Genomic DNA, 20,116 nt, shown 5'->3' with positions numbered 1-20,116 from the left:
TCATAAAATCATAGAATCAAGCAGGTTGGAAGAGACCTCCAAGATCAGCCAGGCCAACCTAGCACCCAGCCCTAGCCAGTCAACTAGACCATGGCACTAAGTGCCTCAGCCAGGCTTTCCTTGAACACCTCCAGGGATGGTGACTCCACCACGTCCCTGGGCAGCCCATTCCAATGCCAATCACTCTCTCTGCCAACAACTTCCTCCTGACATCCAGCCTAGACTTCCCCTGGCACAACTTGAGACTGTGTCCCCTTGTTCTATTGCTGGCTGCCTGGGTGAAGAGACCAACTGTGGAATATCTCTACTATTTAAATTTTATCTTGACCTTTTAGGAGCCCTGCTTCCAGACAAACCACACAGCAACCTTTTGAGGAAAGCAAAAAGCCAAGCAAAACCCAACCAAACCCACCTGGACTTTAATTGGATTTATTACTTTCTTGGTGATTGCACCTGGAGACCTCAGCCGTATAGCTTCCAAAACACACCATTTAATAAAGGGGAGCTTCTTAAGGCCCTCTTCAGAGACTTCTATTTTATCTTTACCTGTTGTGGCATGAGAAAAAAGACTGTGTGAAAATTTGATTTCATACTTGCTGTGATACATGCTGACATGCCTTGATTTAGAATCATAGAATCATAGAATCAACCAGGTTGGAAGAGACCTCCAAGATCATCCAGGCCAACCTAGCACCCAGCCCTGGCCTATCAACCAGACCATGGTGCCAAGTGCCTCATCCAGTCTTTTCTTGAAGACCTCCAGGGATGGTGCTCCCTGGGCAGCCCATTCCAATGCCAATCACTCTCTCTGACAACAACTTCCTCCTAACATCCAGCCTATACTTTCCCTGGCACAACTTGAGACTGTGTCCCCTTGTTCTATTGCTGGTTGTCTGGGAGAAGAGGCCACCCCCCACCTGGCTACAATGTCCCTTCAGGTAGTTGTAGACAGCAATGAGATCACTCCCAAGCCGCCTCTTCTCCAGGCTAAACACCCCCAGCTCCCTCAGCCTCTCCTCATAGGGTTTGTGTTCCAGGCCATTTAGACTTCTGATAGAATAGATCAAGGCTTTATGAATTTATTAACATCCAGAATTTTGGGGTTTATTTCACATTAAATAAATAGAGCAAATTCAGTGCAACTTAAGCAAGCTCAATTAAGATAATTTATTAACTGTAAGGTTGGTATAGGTAGTGGTCAGAAGAAGCCAAGCAAAGGTCATTTTGGAGGTTAAGAGTCCCTGCATGTTTTCAATCCTTTGGCAGGACAATGCATGGAAATCTCGGTGGCTGTAGGCACCAAGACAAGAAGCTATGGCTGAGCTCTCAGGCTGTGTTAATGCTAGGAAACAAAACAGGGCCAGAAGAGAGACTTAAGCATTGGTTGGTGTTTATCTGTATTGGTTAATTTTTGACATGTTCTTCAGCATTGTTTTGACCTATGGCAATTAGGAGTCTTCCACAAAAGTGCTTCCATGAAATCATATATGAACGACTGATTCCAACGCATCACTACTTTTTGAAGGGAAAGAGATTAGCCATGTAGGGGAGAACCATACTGGGCAAACTGGTCTCAAATGGGAGAAAAAAGAACAGTTCCTAGCCTGTTTTCCCACAGAGTTGCTACAACCCTGATTGTGATGGTTTGGGAGTTACTTGCTCCCCCCACACTATGAATTCGCCCAGATTAGACTCAGCTGGCTGGAGATTAAGGAATGAAGCTTTATATTGACAGCTCAGCACAATATACAAGCAGGTATTTACAATATAGTACAAATATTTAGAGCTATATACAGAAATATACAAGTTAAAAGTAATACACAAACACAATACCCCTCTGTGATGGTTTGGGTGTTACCTCCTCCTCCCTCTTTGTAAAATCACCCAGACTAGACTCAGCCAGCTCTGGATATTGAATGAAGCTTTATATTGACAACTTAGCACAACATACAAGCAGATATTTACAGTATATACAGTTATAGACAGAAATAGACAAGTTAAAAGGGAATACAGAAACACAACAGCCCTCCCAGAAACCTGAGTCCCCAGGAGGGGCTCCCAACTGCCCTTCCACCTTCCCCCACCCCTCTCTACCTTACCCCAGATGTTGCCTTGTGCCCAAAGAAAACTGGGGGGTCGGCCAGGGGGGTAGAAAGCAGGTGGATTAATCACAGAGATGGCAAGTTAGGTTAGAGATGCAGCCCAAGGCCCAGACAGAGAGCATCTGCCTTATCTATATTTATATTCTTGCTCTTATACATCTCAGCAAACCTATGAGTGAAGTAGACATCAGCATTGTTTTCTTCTCACAGCCTGTAATCTAGTTCTTCTCACCAAAACATTCTAACTAGCTTCAAACTAGCACACCCTCCCAGAAATCAGAGTCCCCAGGAGGGGCTCCCAAGCACCCTTCCACCTTCTTTCCACCCCCTTCTCTTATCCCAGAATCTGCCTTACATGCAAGGTGAGCTGGAAGGATCAGCAAGGGGGGTTAGAAGCAGAAGGATTAGTTGGGTTACAGAGATCCAAGCAGAGCCAGAGAGTGACATAGACTCAGACTCCAACTGCCTTATGTATGCTTGTGTCCTTGTTCTTATACATCTCAGCAAACCTATGAGCGAAGTAGACCTTACCATTGTTTTCTTTTCACATCCTATAACCTAATTTCCCTCATTAAAATATTCCAATTAGCTTCAAACCAGCACACTGATGAACATGAGTTTATCAGCCTCTGATGAAGCTGAACCGAAAGACCTCATCTGACCCTACCAGAGATGCATTAAAAAAGCACCAGTGGTCAATACAAAGCTAGATGTGAATGTCAGGTATGGAACAAAGAGACAAATTTATATGGCTCTTTTTCTTCCTTCTTTTGCTAATATAAAAAATGGTTTTGCTTAAAAATAAATCTTGAGCATATGCTGAATAAAGAACTCAGAGCTGGACGTCATGTTCTCAGTAGTACTCTAAGTAGCAACATTCATTATTCCCAGCCATTTCCCACAAGTGTGCTAGGTCCTGGGCCAATGCAGAATAAATCAGAATAAATAATTTCTAGGTCTCAGAAGGACAGGGTTGGATTTATTACCTGCTTTGCCAAAAATGGAAGCCAGGTCTTCCATGATTTTCTCGTAAATGGAAGGGTAAGAGAGTATGAAAGTAAGGGTCCAAAACGCAATCTAAACAGAGATGGAAGTACTTTAACTAGGGAATATGGAACAGAATTACAGTATCTTTGTAGCAAACCACAGAGGCAGGTGAAAACATTTGCTCCTTTTATTGTATATGCCTGTTGTAGCTGGGATGCATGGGGAGCTGTGCTTCTTGGGTAAATCTACATCTAAAGGCTCGGATCCTGGGAGATTACATCTAGTCATCTGTGTACTTATCTCACAGTATCTGTATCACAGTATCACAGTATCATCAGGGTTGGAAGAGACCTCACAGATCATCAAGTCCAACCCTTTACCACAGAGCTCAAGGCTAGCTTTGGCTTTCAGCTTTGAAATACAGAGTCCTTTCTTTAATTTCAAATAACCAGGTGTTAAAAAAATCATTGTGGATGGTTAGATTGACAGTGAATGGGGTAAAAATGTAATAGTAACCTCCTACTGATATTACTAAATGAGGTTTCATAATTTGCAGGGCGTTGGCACAGTGAAAATGGGCAGGGAAAGCTTTAACTAACAGCAAAACAAGCAATAGTATATCGCCTTTAGAAATCATTTGCTAACTGATTATGCAATGAAGTTGAAAATCAAGAAATTTAGAAAAGGAGAAAATCCTCTTAAGTAGGATGAAACCAGAAGGACTTGCAGCACTGCCAGGAGTCTCTCTCCTCTTGCACAGCTAGCGGGAGATGCAGCCTGCACAGAGATCTGGTCGCAGGCCATCTGTGCTGGTGAGGGATGAGAACTCTGTTGTTTCCCAAACAGCCCCACGTGAACGCAGCAAAACAAATCTGGGGAGCTTAGTTTTCTTGTACAGCACTTGGATGCTGTGGCTTCACTCCATGGGCTAAGAAGGAATAACTGACTTGTTTCAGATAAAAAGGTTTAACATGCTTGTAAAAAAACCCCATCCCTTTAGACAGTGAAAGGCTTTTTTTCCATCATTCCAGTCACCAGAACAGTGGTTGTGACTGTTCTGATAAACAATTAGACACCTGTATGTCTATTAACAGATGAATAGTACAGAAGTAAATAATGATGGTGTTGTGGAAGGAATGTCAGCCATTCTGATAACAGACAGTAGGCTATGCCTCTCACATATCAACATCTGAATCCACAAAAAATCTCACTGAAAGGAATGAAATTCCTTTAGGGTAAATTGTAATGATATCCAACCTACAAAACCCACAGATGTATCCATTAGGAGTACACATAAAAATAACTCTCTATCATTTTTTTTCCTAATTCACATCTGTAACAGTCATAACTGTGCTGGAAAGAGCTTAGTAGTCATGGTAAATAAAGGATGTTTTTGCTGCTATGGATATTTCATCTGGGAAGCTCCTATAAATGCCTTTGGTCAGCCTGAGCTGTGTTATATATATTGGGCATACTTGTATAGGTATCATTAATCTGCCAAGGCCATACCTAACAGAGACAAAACTTAAACTGCAGAATCAAACTCCTGCATTTCTTCCCCTGGAGCAACACTGGTATTAGTATGGCAGATCCCCCAAAACTCACTCAAGGATTTGCACACAGATGAAACTACTCCATATTGTGATTTTTGTATTCTTTACAGCTAATAACATCAGGCTATTTGAAATAGAGTCTCTGCTACAACACAACCACAGTGCTTCAAAACACAGTTAAATGCTCTGTACAGGTAAAAACTTTATTCTTGACTGCTATGAGACATATGCTCCTGAAATGCTATGACAGGGGACACCAGAATTTAGGAAAAAAAAAACAAGAAGAGCTTTTCTTGTCATTGCTTCTGTGACACTGCAGCCTGGGTGTATTTGTAGTGATGCATGTAGGCGTGATAATCCCTTTAGAATACATGCAGTGTGTGTGACCTCTGGCTCAAGGTCTTTGCTTCCCAGATACAGGCTGCTGAATAGAATCAAGAGAAGGTGAAGCTCTAGATGAAGTACTTACAGGGACAGCATTTGCTTGGGAAGCCCAGAGCATTAGGAGACCATAATTAGGAGCTAGATGTTTTCCTTGCAAGCTATCCAGGAGATGCTGCAGTAGTGTCTGTTAGAGAGAAAAGATAATAAAGTGCATTTAAAAATCATATTAAAATCTAGTTTAGGGTAAGGCTTACTAGAACTCAAGGATACAATGTAAGACTAGTTTATCAAAGAGAGAAAATGTTAGTTATGGGTTTTTTGCAGTCACAAAGTAGAGATGCAGCTAGTAAGAAAGAATGAGACTGACTCATAGGTAGAGGGCTACAAGTCAATGCACCACATGAATCCTGTCTGAAATACTTGCATTACCCTCCATTTTCTTCAGATTTTTAGGGGATTTGGCTCCCTCATTCCCTATCGTTTCTTGGATGTGGAAGTTAAGAAAGAGGAAATCTCTACTCTTTCCTAATTCCTCCTCTACTTATCTACTCTAAAAAAAGCTGAAAATAGGATTGGATGAGTTGAATGAATGCAAATACAGAAAATATTCTCTCCATTCCTGCCAAAAAGGTGCTTTTTATGAAGAGATGGTCTGACATATCAGCAAACTCCTCAGTTCCAAGTATACCAGTAACTCCAGTAGCCTGGTATTTGAAACTACAGCCACTGTGTTATGTTCTAAGAACAACTTTTGTTTGTAGTATTTCCTTAAATACAGAGCAACCATGCATTCAAGGCAAAGCTTCCTGTCTACTTTTCAGAGCAAAAGGCTGACTTTGAGTAAAACCCAACTGCTGTTTTTGCCAAATTCCCATCCCAATCTAAAACACTGAGTTTGTGCCTCCTCCTACATCTATCTTAGAATCATAGAATCAACCAGGTTGGAAGAGACCTCCAAGATCAGCCAGGCCAACCTAGCACCCAGCCCTATCCAATCAACTAGACCATGGCACTAAGTGCCTCATCCAGTCCTCTCTTGAACACCTCCAGGGATGGTGACTCCACCACCTCCCTGGGCAGCCCATTCCAATGCCAATCACTCTCCCTGGGAAGAACTTCCTCCTAACATCCAGCCTATACTTCCCCCGGCACAATCTGAGACTGTGTCCCCTTTTTCTATTGCTGGTTGCCTGGGAGAAGAGACCAACCCCCACCTGGCTACAACCTCCCTTCAGGTAGTTGTAGACAGCAATGAGGTCACCTCATCTTCTCCCACCATTTTATCTCCAGCCCTGTCTTTCTTTCCACTATTCCAGTTTGTTTTATGAAAGAAAGTGTGATATATAAAGCTTTTAATGTCTAACTATAACCTGGTTTGTTTAATGGTCTGTTTTGTAATAGTATGGTAGAATCAAAATTCCCTGGACAGTCTGCCCTTGTGTTTGTCAGCTGTGTAGACAAAATTCCTTCCATAGCTAAGGAGAATAACCAGGGGGGAAATTTATCACAGCTTTGACACAATCAGTATTTAGGGTACTTGGCATCCAATCCAGTAATCCGCTATTTTCTACTGCTCTGGCTGCTGGAGGATCTGCTCACTTCACACCAAGGTTTAAAAATAGTACATGTAGGCTTTTGAAATTTTACAGTGCAGTGCCCTCAGGAAACAACTGAAGAGGTCTTTTGCTCACCTCTTTCAAGTGCTCACTGCAGCTGCAATACCAGTGATGGTTACAGCTCTGAACACTTGGGCTATAATTCCCCAGAGGAAGACAGCAGTTCTCAGAACTGTGGCAAATAAACTACATTGAAGAGCAGGACTTAAAAGTAGGGATCACCCCCAGCATAGGTGCCAGTAACACTGGACAAGGTACAGCCATCATTTTGGTACCCAGTAATAGGACGAGAACAATTCTTTGAGGGTGATAGAGCACTGCAGCAGGCTGCTGAGGCAGATTCTTGAGTCTCCTTCTCTTGAGACTTTCAAAACCTGCCTGGATGCATTCCTGTGTGACCTACTCCAGGTAAGCCTACTTTAGCAGGGGTGCTGGACTAGATGATCACCAGAGGTCCCTTCCAACCTTTAGCAATCTATGATTCTGTAAAAGCAGATACATTTCATAGAATCATAGAATATCAGGGGCTGAAAGTGACCTCGAAAGATCATCTGCCAGAGCAGGATCACCTAGAGCAGATCACACTGGAATGCATCCATGGTGTGCCATCCCCCAGCTTGTCACAAGAAGGCCTAATCACCCTCTTTCTCCTCTCTGGAGCACCTAGTTTCATCTCCACCCCTCTTCAAACCTAGTTTAAAGCCCTCTTAATCAGCCCTGCCAACTTATGGGCTAGGATCCTTTTGCCCTTTATAGATAGGTGGAGCCCCTCTGGGTCTAGCAGGCTAGGTGCAGTGAGAGTTGCTCCATGATCAAAGAACCCAAAATTCTGCTGGTGGCACCAGCCCTTGAGCCATTTGGTGTACTTCTTTCAGTACTAAAACAATCCCTGCCCTCCATTCCTTCAGTCAGAATGTACAATGAAGTGATCTGATTTCACAGTCTCGGATGTTTACCTTGGATGAAGTCTCTGCAGGGTTGGTCCTTTCAGCATCTGACACTACTTTCTCAAACAATTTTAGAAGCCATTTTTTGGATTTAGACCAGTTCCTGTAAAGAAAAGAAACAAACAAGAAGCACTTAACTGAGGCAGCACAAAGCAACATTTCTTTTTCCATGAGAAGGCCTCCTTGGTTTCTTTCCAGAAGCCCCATGTCACTTGATGAATAGTCAAGTGCTGGTCTCACTGACAGCAGTACTGACTGACAGGAGGAACAGCACATCTGAGACTTTCACCTTGGCCAGACCTCATCTTGCTGCCAGGACTGCTTACTGCAAGACTCCTCCAGGTTTTCATTATCTGTTTCACAAAAGGTTTTCATTGTGGCTTTGGACAGATTGTTTCGGTCAATCCTGCCAAGAATGATTCTTCCTAAGAAAATCAGGGCCATGTTTTTTGAGCACACCAAATTAATTCTGAAGGGTATTTTAAGGTGCATCAAGTGCTATCAAGGCCCTAAGAGCACTGACAGGCTCTGCAAGCACTTTCCTCTCTTCCTCAGGGTTTGGTTGCCTCTACCCAAGGCACAGTGAGGCCAGGTAACCTTAGCTGCAAAAAGAGCTAAGGTGTGGGAAAGAGCAGAGAGGTGCCTTGTTGGGAAAATGTAGGAGGCAAGGCCAGAACTTTTTGGAAGCACCTAGCTAAAAGCCTGCCTGACTCAAGGGTGCATCATTGACAAAGGCACTGTGTCATCCTCTGAGGAAAATTTGCTCACAGCTGCTATCCCAGGAAGCAAAATGCCTATGATGGGTATACCACATATGTCACCTCAACTCCAGTACCTCAAGAAGCACTCAGGCATCTGAGAAGCATATTCAAAGTCTTCATCATACTTCTGAAAATGTTCTTCAAACTCCCTGATTTCAGCCTGGCTTGCTGGGCAGATGCCTTTCCCAAACAGAGTGTTCACCACTGCTGGATACATGACATGCCTGCAAGAACAAGATCTCCATCACTTACAGGCCATAGTGAGGCTGCTGCAACAGTTTTAGGGCAGGACTCGCGCATGTTGAATTGCCAGCACTAGAAGTGTAGGACTCAAGCACTGACTGCACCAGTGTGGAAAGTCTGGTACAGGACTCATACCTCACTCACATCATCATTGCAGATTTTAAGCAGACCTCAAGATAGTCCTCTGCATTTGGCTGAACTTCATCAGTTAGTATTTGGTTACTTGAGCAGTGGCAGAAATGCAGCGGGCACTGAAGTCCCTTTCTCCCATTAACCACCTCTTATTTCAGATTATCCGGGTGATGTTCTGGGCATTGCCCAACCTCTTCTGCAAGCAGACACCTTGAGAAACCCTTCCTCTAGCTGCAGCTGTACTGAACTGAACAATGCTTTTTTGGTTGTTTTCTTTTTATCTCACTCTTTACCCTGCAAACCCTGAGCTCTTTTCCAGGTCACTTCGCCAGTACTTTCACCCTGAGAAACCTTTATGCAGTCTTTGCTGGGGTTCAGCCACTGCTAAACACATCTTTTAGGAAATGGCTTTTTCACGGTCTTGCTTTTCTAAGATCACAAGGAAGCTTGAGCCACCTGCTGGCTTTATGGAGTCAGTTCTTTGAGGCAGCTAGATAACAGCCACCCAGAGCACTGCATTCCAAATCTTACACCCTGTTTTGTTGGTTTTTTTAACCTCCCCCCCCCCACCTTAGATTTACTGTGGACAATTTTCTGGATTCTGTAGTTTATCATCTAGCATATGAGTGCTGGGTGGCTGGTTTTGGTTTGGTTTTCCTAAATAAATACAGCTGATTTGGAAGTAGGAAGCACACCCTGTCTCAGAGCTGCAGCAGGGATGCAACAGAATGGGATACCCTATGTATGACATGGATGCTCATAGAACCACTGACTCTGTTGTGGACCACAGTCTGTGCTAGTGCCAGTACAGTACAGCACAACAGGTCCATCTCTGCCAGACAGACCACAAAAGACCACAGATGGTTCAGATAGGCAAATAACAAGAAAATATGAGCCCATGTTAGCACATCAGGCACACTACTGAACTGATGACTGTCTGATTTTTTTCCATAAGAAGCAGATGTGAGTTTAGTCTCAGTGGACAAGGTGGGGGAATGCCATGGGATGTGGCAGTGGGCACCCAATTATTGAGAGCACTAAGACTGAAGGCTGGGAATTTTCAAAGCCTCTCCCCCCTATATTTTCCCCCAATTAATCCAAACTGCAATCATTCAAGTGCTTCAGTGTTTTAGTCAGAGATAAAAGCTGTATCTTAGATGCATTGTGCAGAAAAAGTCAGCAAAGGAGGACTTAGAAACATGTCTAAGCCAAAGGCAATATTCAACTTGTCCTGATGAATAGGCAAGATATAGGTGTTGTCCCAGATGATCAAGATGAAAGAGGAGTCAAATGCTCTATTGTTGTCACACGAAACTGTCAATGAAGGGATTTTATTATCATGATAGATGAAGATCTGGCAGCAAAGTCAGTTGCAGAAGTCTTATTTAAGTTTTGAGCTTGGTTTGGCCTAAAACATGCAGGGAAAATTTTCACCCTGCTGAAGATCAAGCAACATGTGAAGCTTTTATCTCATCTTTTGGGAAACAGAGTTTCTTGGAAGATGCTGTGTTTTCTTTTCTCTTCCAGTAGGTAATCCAGATGTTTCTACTAGCCAGGAGAAACACTTTCAGATGAAACCTTGTCTGCTCTGTGTGTCTCCCAGAACTGAGTGTCCTGACACAACTTTTCTAAGACTTGAGGGTCTGAGCTCCACCTGCTTTATAGTAACATTTCTTCTCCCATATAGGTTACCCATGTGCTACAGGTGTGCTGAAAAACTCACCTTACCAAGTCATTGAGGTCTCCTGTACCTTCTGTGCCCAGGGGTGCCATGTGCTCATGCAGTTCCTTACACAAGGTTCCCGTGAACATATGCAGATTAGAAGGACTCATTTTTCCCTTCATCATGCTGTAGAGGGTACTATGGTTCTGATAAAAGGCTTCTGCAGGCACAGAAACTAAATACAGAAAGAAACAAAAAAGTTTGGAGAGCAGAAGTGCAGTTCCCTGAAAGAGTGACATTTTTTACACATAACAGGTGACTCTAAATTAATTGTCTCAACCTTCATTTTCCTGGAGCAAAATTGCTGGAAAGCTTCCTTCTAATTCTGCAAAGCCTTTGGTGAGCTCTCTCCCTCCATCAGTCTGTCTAACATCTCCCTGCCTTTGAAACTTCAGCACCAGAATCAACCATCCAGAGATTTTCCCCCAGCTACAGTGATGTGCATGCACTCTCTGAAACAGACTGAAATGAAAAAATAACTCGATGCAAGAAAAAAGTTTGGGTTATATCAGGAGAAACTGAGAGAGCTGGGACTGGCCAGCCTGGAGAAGAGATGGCTCAGGGGCATCTTATCAGTGGAGATAAATACTTAATGGTGGGAATGAAGGAGATGGGCCCAGGTTTTTCTCAGGGCAGGAGGCAATGGGCATGAGTGGGAATACAAGAGATTGCACTGAGACATAAAGAATTTTTTATTGTGAGGATGGTCAATAGGAACAGGTTGCCCAGAGATGCTGAGAAGTCTCCATTATTTGAGATACTCAAAACTCAGATGGACATAGCCCTGCTGCTGACATTAGTCTGAGCAGGGACTTGCACTGGGTGATCTCCAGTAGTGCCTTCCAGCCACAGGGATTCTGTGACTCTGTGATATAATCCCTTTGTCAACTTGTTTCTCTCTCACTTCACAGTACTAAATTACCAGACTACTCAAGAATTCCTGTCTCTGCAATTCCACATGGACATAAGCAGGAGTTGATGGAGCACACCAATACAGATAGGATACACACCTCATTCCTTTCTAATAACTATGTTACTACAGAGTAACAAACTGATTTTCAAATTGATAGGACAATAGACCATTGCTCCAAACCTGGTACACATAGGTGGAGTGTCGAGCTGCAGAAAAGGACCTGATCTCAAACTAGGGTTGCTTGATGATAAAAACAATAACAATTTCTGGTTCAGAAGCCTTTGATCCCTTGAGACTGCATCCAAATCACTTTGCAGGCTTACCACACTGGATCCACATGAAGGAATTTCATTTCAGCTTCATTTTGTAGTGTGCTCACGAGTTACGATGCACATTTAAGGCATGTTCAAAAGCCTGGACTGTGCTTTAATATTGCTGGATAATTAGATCTGATTTCCATTTAATAAAAGCTAGGTCTCACTTACCTGCATTCTCAACAGCTTGTTGTACTGCTTGTTCAAAATTTAAGTCTTTAGAGTTAAAAAATGCTTCAGTTCCTTCCTCTTCAGTCACAAAAGTAAACCGTTTTCCCAAAGCGAATATTGTGAACACAGGACCATGCTGGAACACACAAAGATTTCATATCAGTGTATTGAAAGCACCTTTGACAGGAGCCCCAACAGGACCTCATACTGACAAGATGTCAGGAGGAAGCACCTGGTCCTTTCTGCTCTCTGCACACCTTGTCTTGGAAGTGCACAAAGATGAACAGGAACCAGGTCTTACCACGTTTGCCAGGTAATGAGGAGAACCACACCCTCTGAACTCCTCCTTAAGTAGCTCTACGTACATTTTATCTTGTATCATGGCTCTGGTTACCCATCTTGCCCATCTCAGACTGCCTGCAAAACTGCTTTAACTAGCCTGCCAGCTTTAGGAGAAAGGGATGGTAACTTCTGTGAGACCAGAAATGATGTACTTTATTAGGGTAGCTGATCTTGCTTTCCTTAGACACATGGAGAAAAACAGACAATTCTTCCAGCCCACATCTGGAGGAGGAGGAAAACAGAAGCAGCAAACTTTAAGCAGAGTGAAGGTTGGAAACAGTGGAAGTCTGACCCTGACAGAAAAAAACAGTGAGGGATATATACAAAAGGAACAATAAGAAGAATGCTAGCTCTTTATGAAAGAAGAAATAAGTGTCATTTTGATAGACTGAAGGATTAATCCAAGGGAGTAATTTTCTAATTGCAAAAGTCTCCTCTGAAGATAATAACCCTTCAGAGCTGAAGTGGTTCCACATGGCCTAGAGCCTGTTTCTGCATTAATTGTATGAGGGCAGCTTGCTCATACTAAGCACACTTAACCCTGCTCTGGCAATGTTAAAGAGCCTATAATTGTTGCAGATGTATTTTGCAACTCCTTTTACAGTATTTTGCAACTCCTTGGTTAATGACCTCTCTGCCAGCAGTGCCTGTTTTCTTTGGCTGTCCTATGCTACATGCCTACTCCTTTAGAAGGGAGCAGGAAGGAAAAGGCCTCAGCACGTCCTGCCAGTGTGGGATGTGGGAAGAGAGGGAGACAGACAGACATACCTGGGGTGTTAGAGCAGAAAGGAAGAGCAAGAGAACAGCCCTCCCCAGCAGCAGGGAGGCTGTGGATGATCATGCCACAGACAGGCTTCCAGACTAGGAGTGATGGTTGCAATGGTCCCTCTTGGCCCAGGGGACCACAGGGAGAAGCTACAACTCAGAAGGAGACAGAGTTGATGGATTAAGAAAAAATAACGTCTAAGGAAAGGTCCTATCTGCAAACGCACAGCAAAGGGGGGAATATGTAAGAAAGCCCTCTCACACTGGAAATGTTTCCTATTCTAGTTTCTGTCCCAATAAAATCTGAGGTATAAAGTCCTCCAGGTGGTTTTGGAGTGTTCAGATGTAGCAGCAGCTGCCGTAGCACTACCATAGCAGCCTAGAGGGTCTCCAGGCAAACGAATACCCAGAGCCACTAATCTTGTTTTGTACTTAGAATCATAGCACAGAAGCATGTAATTGTTTTGACAGGAAAAGACCTTTAAGGTCATCAAGTCCAACACCTGTCTTAACTCTTCCAGCTCTGATGCTAAACCATGTCCCTTAGCACTGTATCTATGCATCTTCTAAACACCTCCAGGGATAGGGATTCAACCACCTCCCTGGGAAGCCTATTCCAGTGGTTGAGAATCCTTACAGTGAAGAAGTTTCTTCTAACATCCAACAGAAACTGACTCTGATGCAACTTTAGGCCATTTCCTTTCCTCTTACCACATGTTACTAGGGAGGAGAGGTCAATGCCCACCTCTCTACAACCTCCTTTCAGGCAGTGGTACAGAGCGAGAAGGTCTCCCTTTGTCCAGACTAAACAACCCCAGTTCCCCCAGTGGCTCCTTCAATATGTTCTTCAGTATGCAAAAGTTTTGCTGATCCAGTCTGTGAATGAACCCCCTATAAAAGACTCTCCTTTCCCATTACTTTAAAAATTCATCTAAGAGAGATAAAAGCTTCCTGGGAAAAAAGACCACTAAAGCAAGTTTCATTCACTGTGAAACATCTGTTCCCATAAGGGATTGGGATTACATTACAAAGGGTGGCTTGGCAGGTTGCTTTCATCTGGTTGCTATCAGGACACGTTTTCAATAGAACAAGAGAGGCTCTTTAACAGCCTTGTATCAGAAGAGACAAAGAAATACTCTAAGTGTTTAAGTGAGTCTCGACCAATTTATTTAAAGATTATGGGGTATATTTGATGAAACAGTAGAATTGACTGTAATTAGTTTTCTTCTAGTCCTACATTTCCACCCAATGATGGGTGATCATGTTATGCATAGATGAATGATATAGGAAAGAGACAGAAGATTAAAACTGATCTGTTACATTCAAAGAAGCCAACAACCCCAGATTATACACATGATCTTACTCTGTGGCACACCCAAAGCACTATAATCAAAGACCACACCTCATACATAGAATCAACCAGGTTGGAAGAGACCTCCAAGATCATCCAGTCCAATCTAGCACCCAGCCCTAGCCAGTCAACTAGATCATGGCACTAAGGTGACTCCACCACCACCCTGGGCAGCTCATCAATCACTTGATTACACTTAAACTTCTTTTTTTCAGTTAACATCACAAGTTTGTAATAACCATGGCTGTAAAGAAGTACTTACAAATATTATATCTAATAGTTCAAAACAAGAAAGTAATTTTTTTTAATCCAGTAATTCTTAATATCTTTCCCAAATTTCAGGATGTCACAGTGATTTCAGTTTTAGCTGGCTTTTTGCAAGTAATGGGTTGTGTGAACCCTTTAGCATTGGACACTCGAGGCTCACTGTATTTCATCAGTAGCAGGTGATATCAGCATCAAATGAAAACAAGAAGCTGGGGTTTATGTCAGTTAGTTGCCTAGAAATTAAGCATGCAATCACAGATAATCATTTAGACTTTCTCTATCAGACATACTAGGCCAGGAGGCAAATCTTTACATTCTTTGCTTTTTTTGGATGACAAGCATGCAGGGGACACCAGGCAGAACTCAGAAATCTCACCTAACTTTAGGCACACAATAATTAGTCTCCTGGTCACAGCACCTAGCACAGGGCTTTCTTTCCTTATTACCTGAAATGAAGATTAACATGTAGCCAGACTGCAAAAGCAAAACAGCCAGGGGCTAGGTCCAAACGGGATGATCACAGCAGAGATCATGCTTGGATCAGGTACACAGTTTAGCAGCATTACTGATACAAAGCTGATCTTTCACCAGCTAAATGCTCCCGATGTTATAAAACATGACAGGAAAGTGGCAGACGTAATGCAGAAGTTTCTCCTTGCCGTTCCCCTTGCAGGCAGCCACCCTAAGCAAGCACCCACAAGCAGGCATGCTGCTCAGCCATTACCTTGCTTCTAGCTTGCTCTATAAACTCCAGAGGAGCTCTCCCGAACTGAAATGCAGCTCCAAACCAAGGGATCCAGCTCCTGATGCACGGAGGGGAGCTCGGGTTTCTCAGCTGAAACAAAACAGCCTTGAGAATAAGAAGTCCCAGGATTGCTGCCAAGAGGAGAGCAAGAGCCATTTTGCCTCTTTGCTGCCTGTTGCAGCAGCTGCTCCCGCTGCCGTGGCACCTGGCACAGGCTGGTTGACCAGGGTTACCCGAGTCAATGAATAGGGCCTCTTCTGTCAGTCGTGCCAGCTGACCACTGCCATGGAGACAAGATATCAAAGCACAATGCAGCCCAGGGGACAAGTCCTTGTTTTGGAAAAGACAGAGACAGTTCTCTTCCACTCTGGGACCAGGACCAAATCCACTGCTTGCAAAACTGACAAATCCTTGAACTTTGCAGTCTGTTGCTGGAAGGCTGCCCAAGCCTCTGGCAAAGCAGTGTGTTGTTTTCTTCAACTAAAAAAGATGGTAATATTGACATTACAAAGCAGAGAGGCTGTGATTTGCAGAGGTCTGTCTTTCAGCAAGGCAAGATGGTAAGAAGATGTTGCTGCAGGCAACACCTGAAGCAGCAAGCCTTATGAAAGATACCTGCCATGTATCTGAGATCATCATATTAAAAGCCAGAGGTGTGACTAGTGTCTGAGGAGCACAAAAAGGATTCACAGGTTGAACTATCAATTCAAAACCTGCTGGTAGCCCTTGGCTGGATGTTAGGAGGAAGCTGTTGCCAGAGAGAGTGATTTGCCATTGGAATGGGCTGCCCAGGGAGGTGGTGGAATCACCATCCCTGGAGGTGTTCAAGAAAAGCCTGGATGAGGCACTTAGTGCCATGGTCTAGTTGACTAGATGGGGCTGGGTGACCTTGGAGGTCTCTTCCAACCTGGTTGATTCTATGATTTCAGAGATGTCAGACTGTTTTTTTGCATGTGAGGAAGTGGCACACCAAAACTCCATGCAGAATTCATTAAGTACAAAACAACCTAGGAGTGCTCTCACAGCCTACCCCTGCACACCCTCAGCAGGTCTGATGACATTACAAAACCAGGAGTACTTGACAGACCAAATGAGCGTGATGATACTCAGTGTAGGATTATAGGATCATAAGATGTTAGGGGTTGGAAGTGACCCAAAGAGATCATTGAGTCCAACCCCCCTGCCAGAGCAGGACAATCCTATCTAACACAGATCACAGAGGAACACATCCAGACAGGCCTGGAAAGGCTCCAGAGAAGGAGCCTCCACGACCTCCCTGGGGAGCCTGTTCCAGTGCTCTGGGACCCTTACAGTAAAGAAGTTCCCCTTTGTGTTGAGGTGGAACCTCTTTTGCTGCAACTTACACCTGTTGCTCTTTGATCCAACAGGGATTTATCATGGAATATCATGTTGGAAGGGATATAAAAAAATCAAACCTTTCTTGGAACAAAAAGGTGACTTCATGAAATTCAGCCAAGGGACATGTCAAGTCTGGTGTCTGGGTAGGAACAAACTCATGCACCAGTGCAGGCTGTTGATCACCTGGGTGGAAAGCAGTTTTGGAGACCTGGGCTCCTGATGGACACCATGTTGACCATGAATCAGAAATATGCCTTTACACTTAATAGCACCCTGGGCTGCACTAGGAAGAGTGCTGCAGCAGGACAAGGAAGGTGGTTCTGCCCCTCTGCACAGTGTTGGTGTGATATATGGAGATTTGGCCTTTGCACAATAAGGTATTTATAAGACTTAATCAGTAAAGTAATATGGTAGCTGTGGGTGTTAGGAGTTGCCAGGGGTGTCCATGACTGAGGATAACGGTGCTGCACTGAGCACTGGGAGGATCCAGGAGGCCCCTCTGATTGAAGTTCAAAGAAAAGACGAGAGGACAAGTTCACCTTGTAAAGAAGACCAGCTGTTTTGCTCAAAAGGACTAAGGGGTGGGGGTTAAGAGGGGTTAGGGGCAGTGCTTAGAAAATGTAAAAGAATAGTCACAAACTGTGATTTGCTGCTATGTCATAGAATCATAGAATCAACCAGGTTAGAAGAGACCTCCAAGATCATCCAGGCCAACCTAGCACCCAGCCCTGTCCAATCACCTACACCATGGCACTAGATGCCTCAGTGCCTCATCCAGTCTTTCTTTGAACACCTCCAGAGACAGTGATTCCACCACCTCCCTGGGCAGCCCATTCCAATGCCAATCACTCTCTCTGGCAACAGCTTCCTCCTAACATCCAGCCTATACTTTCCCCAGCACAACTTGAGACTGTGTCTCCTTGTTCTGTTGCTGGTTGCCTGGGAGAAGAGGCCACCCCCCACCTGGCTACAGCCTCCCTTCAGGGAGTTGTAGACAGCAATGAGGTCACTCCCAAGCCGCCTCTTCTCCAGGCTAAACACCCCCAGCTCCCTCAGCCTCTCCTCATAGGGTTTGTGTTCCAGGCCCCTCACCAGCTTCATTGCCCTTCTCTGGACACCTTCCAGCACCTCAACATCTCTCTTGAATTGAGGAGCCCAGAACTGGACACAGCACTCAAGGTGTGGCCTGACCAGTGCTGAGTACAGGGGCAGAATAACCTCCCTTGTCCTACTGGCCACACTGTTCCTGATGCAGGCCAGGATGCCATTGGCTCTCTTGGCCACCTGGGCACACTGCTGCCTCATCTTCAGCCTACTATCTACCAGTACCCCCAGGTCCCTTTCCTCCTGGCTGCTCTCCAGCCACTCTGTCCCCAGCCTGTAGCGCTGCATGGGGCTTTGTGGCCAAATTGCAGAACCTTGCACTTGGCCTTGTTAAATCTCATCCCATTGGCCTCTGCCCACCCATCCAGCTTATCAAGGTCTCTCTGCAGGGCTCTCCTACCTTCTAACAGATCCACACCTGCTCCTAGCTGGGTGTCATCTGCAAACTTACTGATGATGGACTCAGTCCCCTGATCCAGATGTCCAGTAAAGATACTGAACAGGACTGGGCCCAGCATCAATCCCTGGGGAACACCACTAGTGACAGCTGTCAACTGGATGTGGCACCATTCACCACCACTCTCTAGACCCAGCCCTCCAGCCAGTTCTTGACCCATATCAGAGTGAATCTGTCCAAGCCATGAGCTTCCAGTTTTGCCAGGACAAAGCTGGACTTCACATATGAAGTCCACACTGTCTCCCTGTGTTTTCAGTCTTTGATCAAACTTGTTTGGTACAGAAACCAGAAGATGCTGTCAGTCTGAAAACTGAAATAAATAAATTGGATCTTCCCTTCTAAGCTGATCTTGGGACATAAAAAACTCCAGCTGTTTGATGGACCTCTGTGAGCACTGGCCTTTCTTGCTTCACAAATCACAGAGTTGTCCATGCAAACATCCATATCTAGGTCAGGCTTATTTCAAAGTTCCTACCACCATCCCCAAATCAGCCTGGTTTAAAAATAACTTATTTACCCAGACTAAAAATTACCATGAGTAGTTACTCTCTCTTTAAGGAGGAGTCTAGCTGTTGTCTTCCACCTCTTAAACCACGGTTGCAGAGAATGCAGAGTACAACTGTCCCCAGAGATGTGCATCTAAGGGATGAGAGGCAATGGACATGAAATGCAATCATGGGAAGTTCTGACTGAATATGCAGATAAAATGTTCACAATGTGGTTAAGTACTGGAGCAGGCTGTGGTTGTGAAATCCACATCCTTGGAGGTTTTCAGTTAACCAAACAAAACCCTAGGCAAACTGATGTAACTCCTGAGCTATCTTCAGCAGAAGTCCTCTCCAACCTGAACTACAAACAGATGTTACACAGGTTCATGCACAGTGACACAAGCAGAGCCAAGCTCAAAGAAGAGCTATGGAGGGTGGCACAAAATTGCCAACAGCACATTGCATGAACCATCTAGAATAAGTCTCTGAACCACTAATACCCTCAGTGCAGCCTGCCATGCTCGCACTGAATTGCAATATGCCTTATTCCCATTTTAACTGGGGTTTTATTGGTTGTTTGTTTTACCATTGCATGAATTTTAATGAGTTCTAAGCCAAAGAGGAATCTAATACTAATGACTGGTGACTGATGAGATAGACTCATCTGACTTTAGCTAAGTATTTCACCTGTAATGCTCTATACACATAGATATTAGGCAGTTAGGGGTGTGGGGAGGTGTTCTGGGCTAGCTTTCTGTCACCTAAAAAGTCCTCAAATTCTCCACATGGGGATTAGTGATTAATGACTAATGATTAACGTAGTGATCCAGTTGAGCCTTAAAAATAAACTAAAAGCTTCTCTTGAACAGCACATGCCTTAACTTTAAGAGAAATTAAAACTGCTACAAAATTAAGAGGGCTTCAGCATTCAGCCGGGAAAAGTTTTTCATCTATGGGGTTTTGGGGAGAGCTCAGCTTCTACCTTCCCAGATTTGCATTCCCCTTGCTCAAACTACACAGCTCTGTGCCTAATCCCCAGGAGACATACACTACTACAAGCACTTTAGCTCTCCAGCTCAGCACGTAGCTTTAGCTAATGCAGCTTTTGTTAAACCAGATCTGTATCATTTTATCCATCTCAGATGTTTGTGCAGCTGCTTGACACAGGGACACAATCTGGGCTTCCAGAAGAACCACCATCAGTGACAGCACCCCAGAAAGCATGTGCTCTCATCATCTCTAGGTCTCGTTAATCCTATGTTTCTAATGAAATAACGGACAGTACTGTGCGTGTGACTGTACCTGCACTGCTGATTTCCTGGCGGAGGGCAGCGTCGCAGGCAGACTACATTTCCCAGGAGCCTGTTGCACCGAAGTCTCTTGTGTCACTGC

The 20,116-nt window shown here is 44.2% G+C and overlaps 1 protein-coding gene across 1 annotated transcript in view; it reads right to left on the bottom strand.

Annotated features, from left to right (window-relative positions):
- Positions 1-15,472, bottom strand: part of LOC135176632 (24-hydroxycholesterol 7-alpha-hydroxylase) — a 31,490-nt gene extending 16,018 nt beyond the window's left edge. Inside the window, exons 1-8 of the mRNA XM_064145766.1 lie at positions 15,296-15,472; positions 11,847-11,982; positions 10,449-10,623; positions 8,425-8,574; positions 7,599-7,692; positions 5,112-5,210; positions 3,089-3,179; positions 413-546 (exon numbers count right to left, since the gene is read on the bottom strand). Coding sequence (XP_064001836.1) covers positions 413-546; positions 3,089-3,179; positions 5,112-5,210; positions 7,599-7,692; positions 8,425-8,574; positions 10,449-10,623; positions 11,847-11,982; positions 15,296-15,472 — 1,056 coding nt within the window. The remainder of the gene's footprint in view (positions 1-412; positions 547-3,088; positions 3,180-5,111; positions 5,211-7,598; positions 7,693-8,424; positions 8,575-10,448; positions 10,624-11,846; positions 11,983-15,295) is intronic.
- Positions 15,473-20,116: the final 4,644 nt, after the last annotated feature.

Source organism: Pogoniulus pusillus, chromosome 7 (assembly GCF_015220805.1).
Source record: "Pogoniulus pusillus isolate bPogPus1 chromosome 7, bPogPus1.pri, whole genome shotgun sequence".
Lineage (NCBI taxonomy): Eukaryota > Metazoa > Chordata > Aves > Piciformes > Lybiidae > Pogoniulus > Pogoniulus pusillus.
Note: the sequence above shows the minus strand (reverse complement) of the source record. Positions and strands in the feature narration are given on the sequence as shown.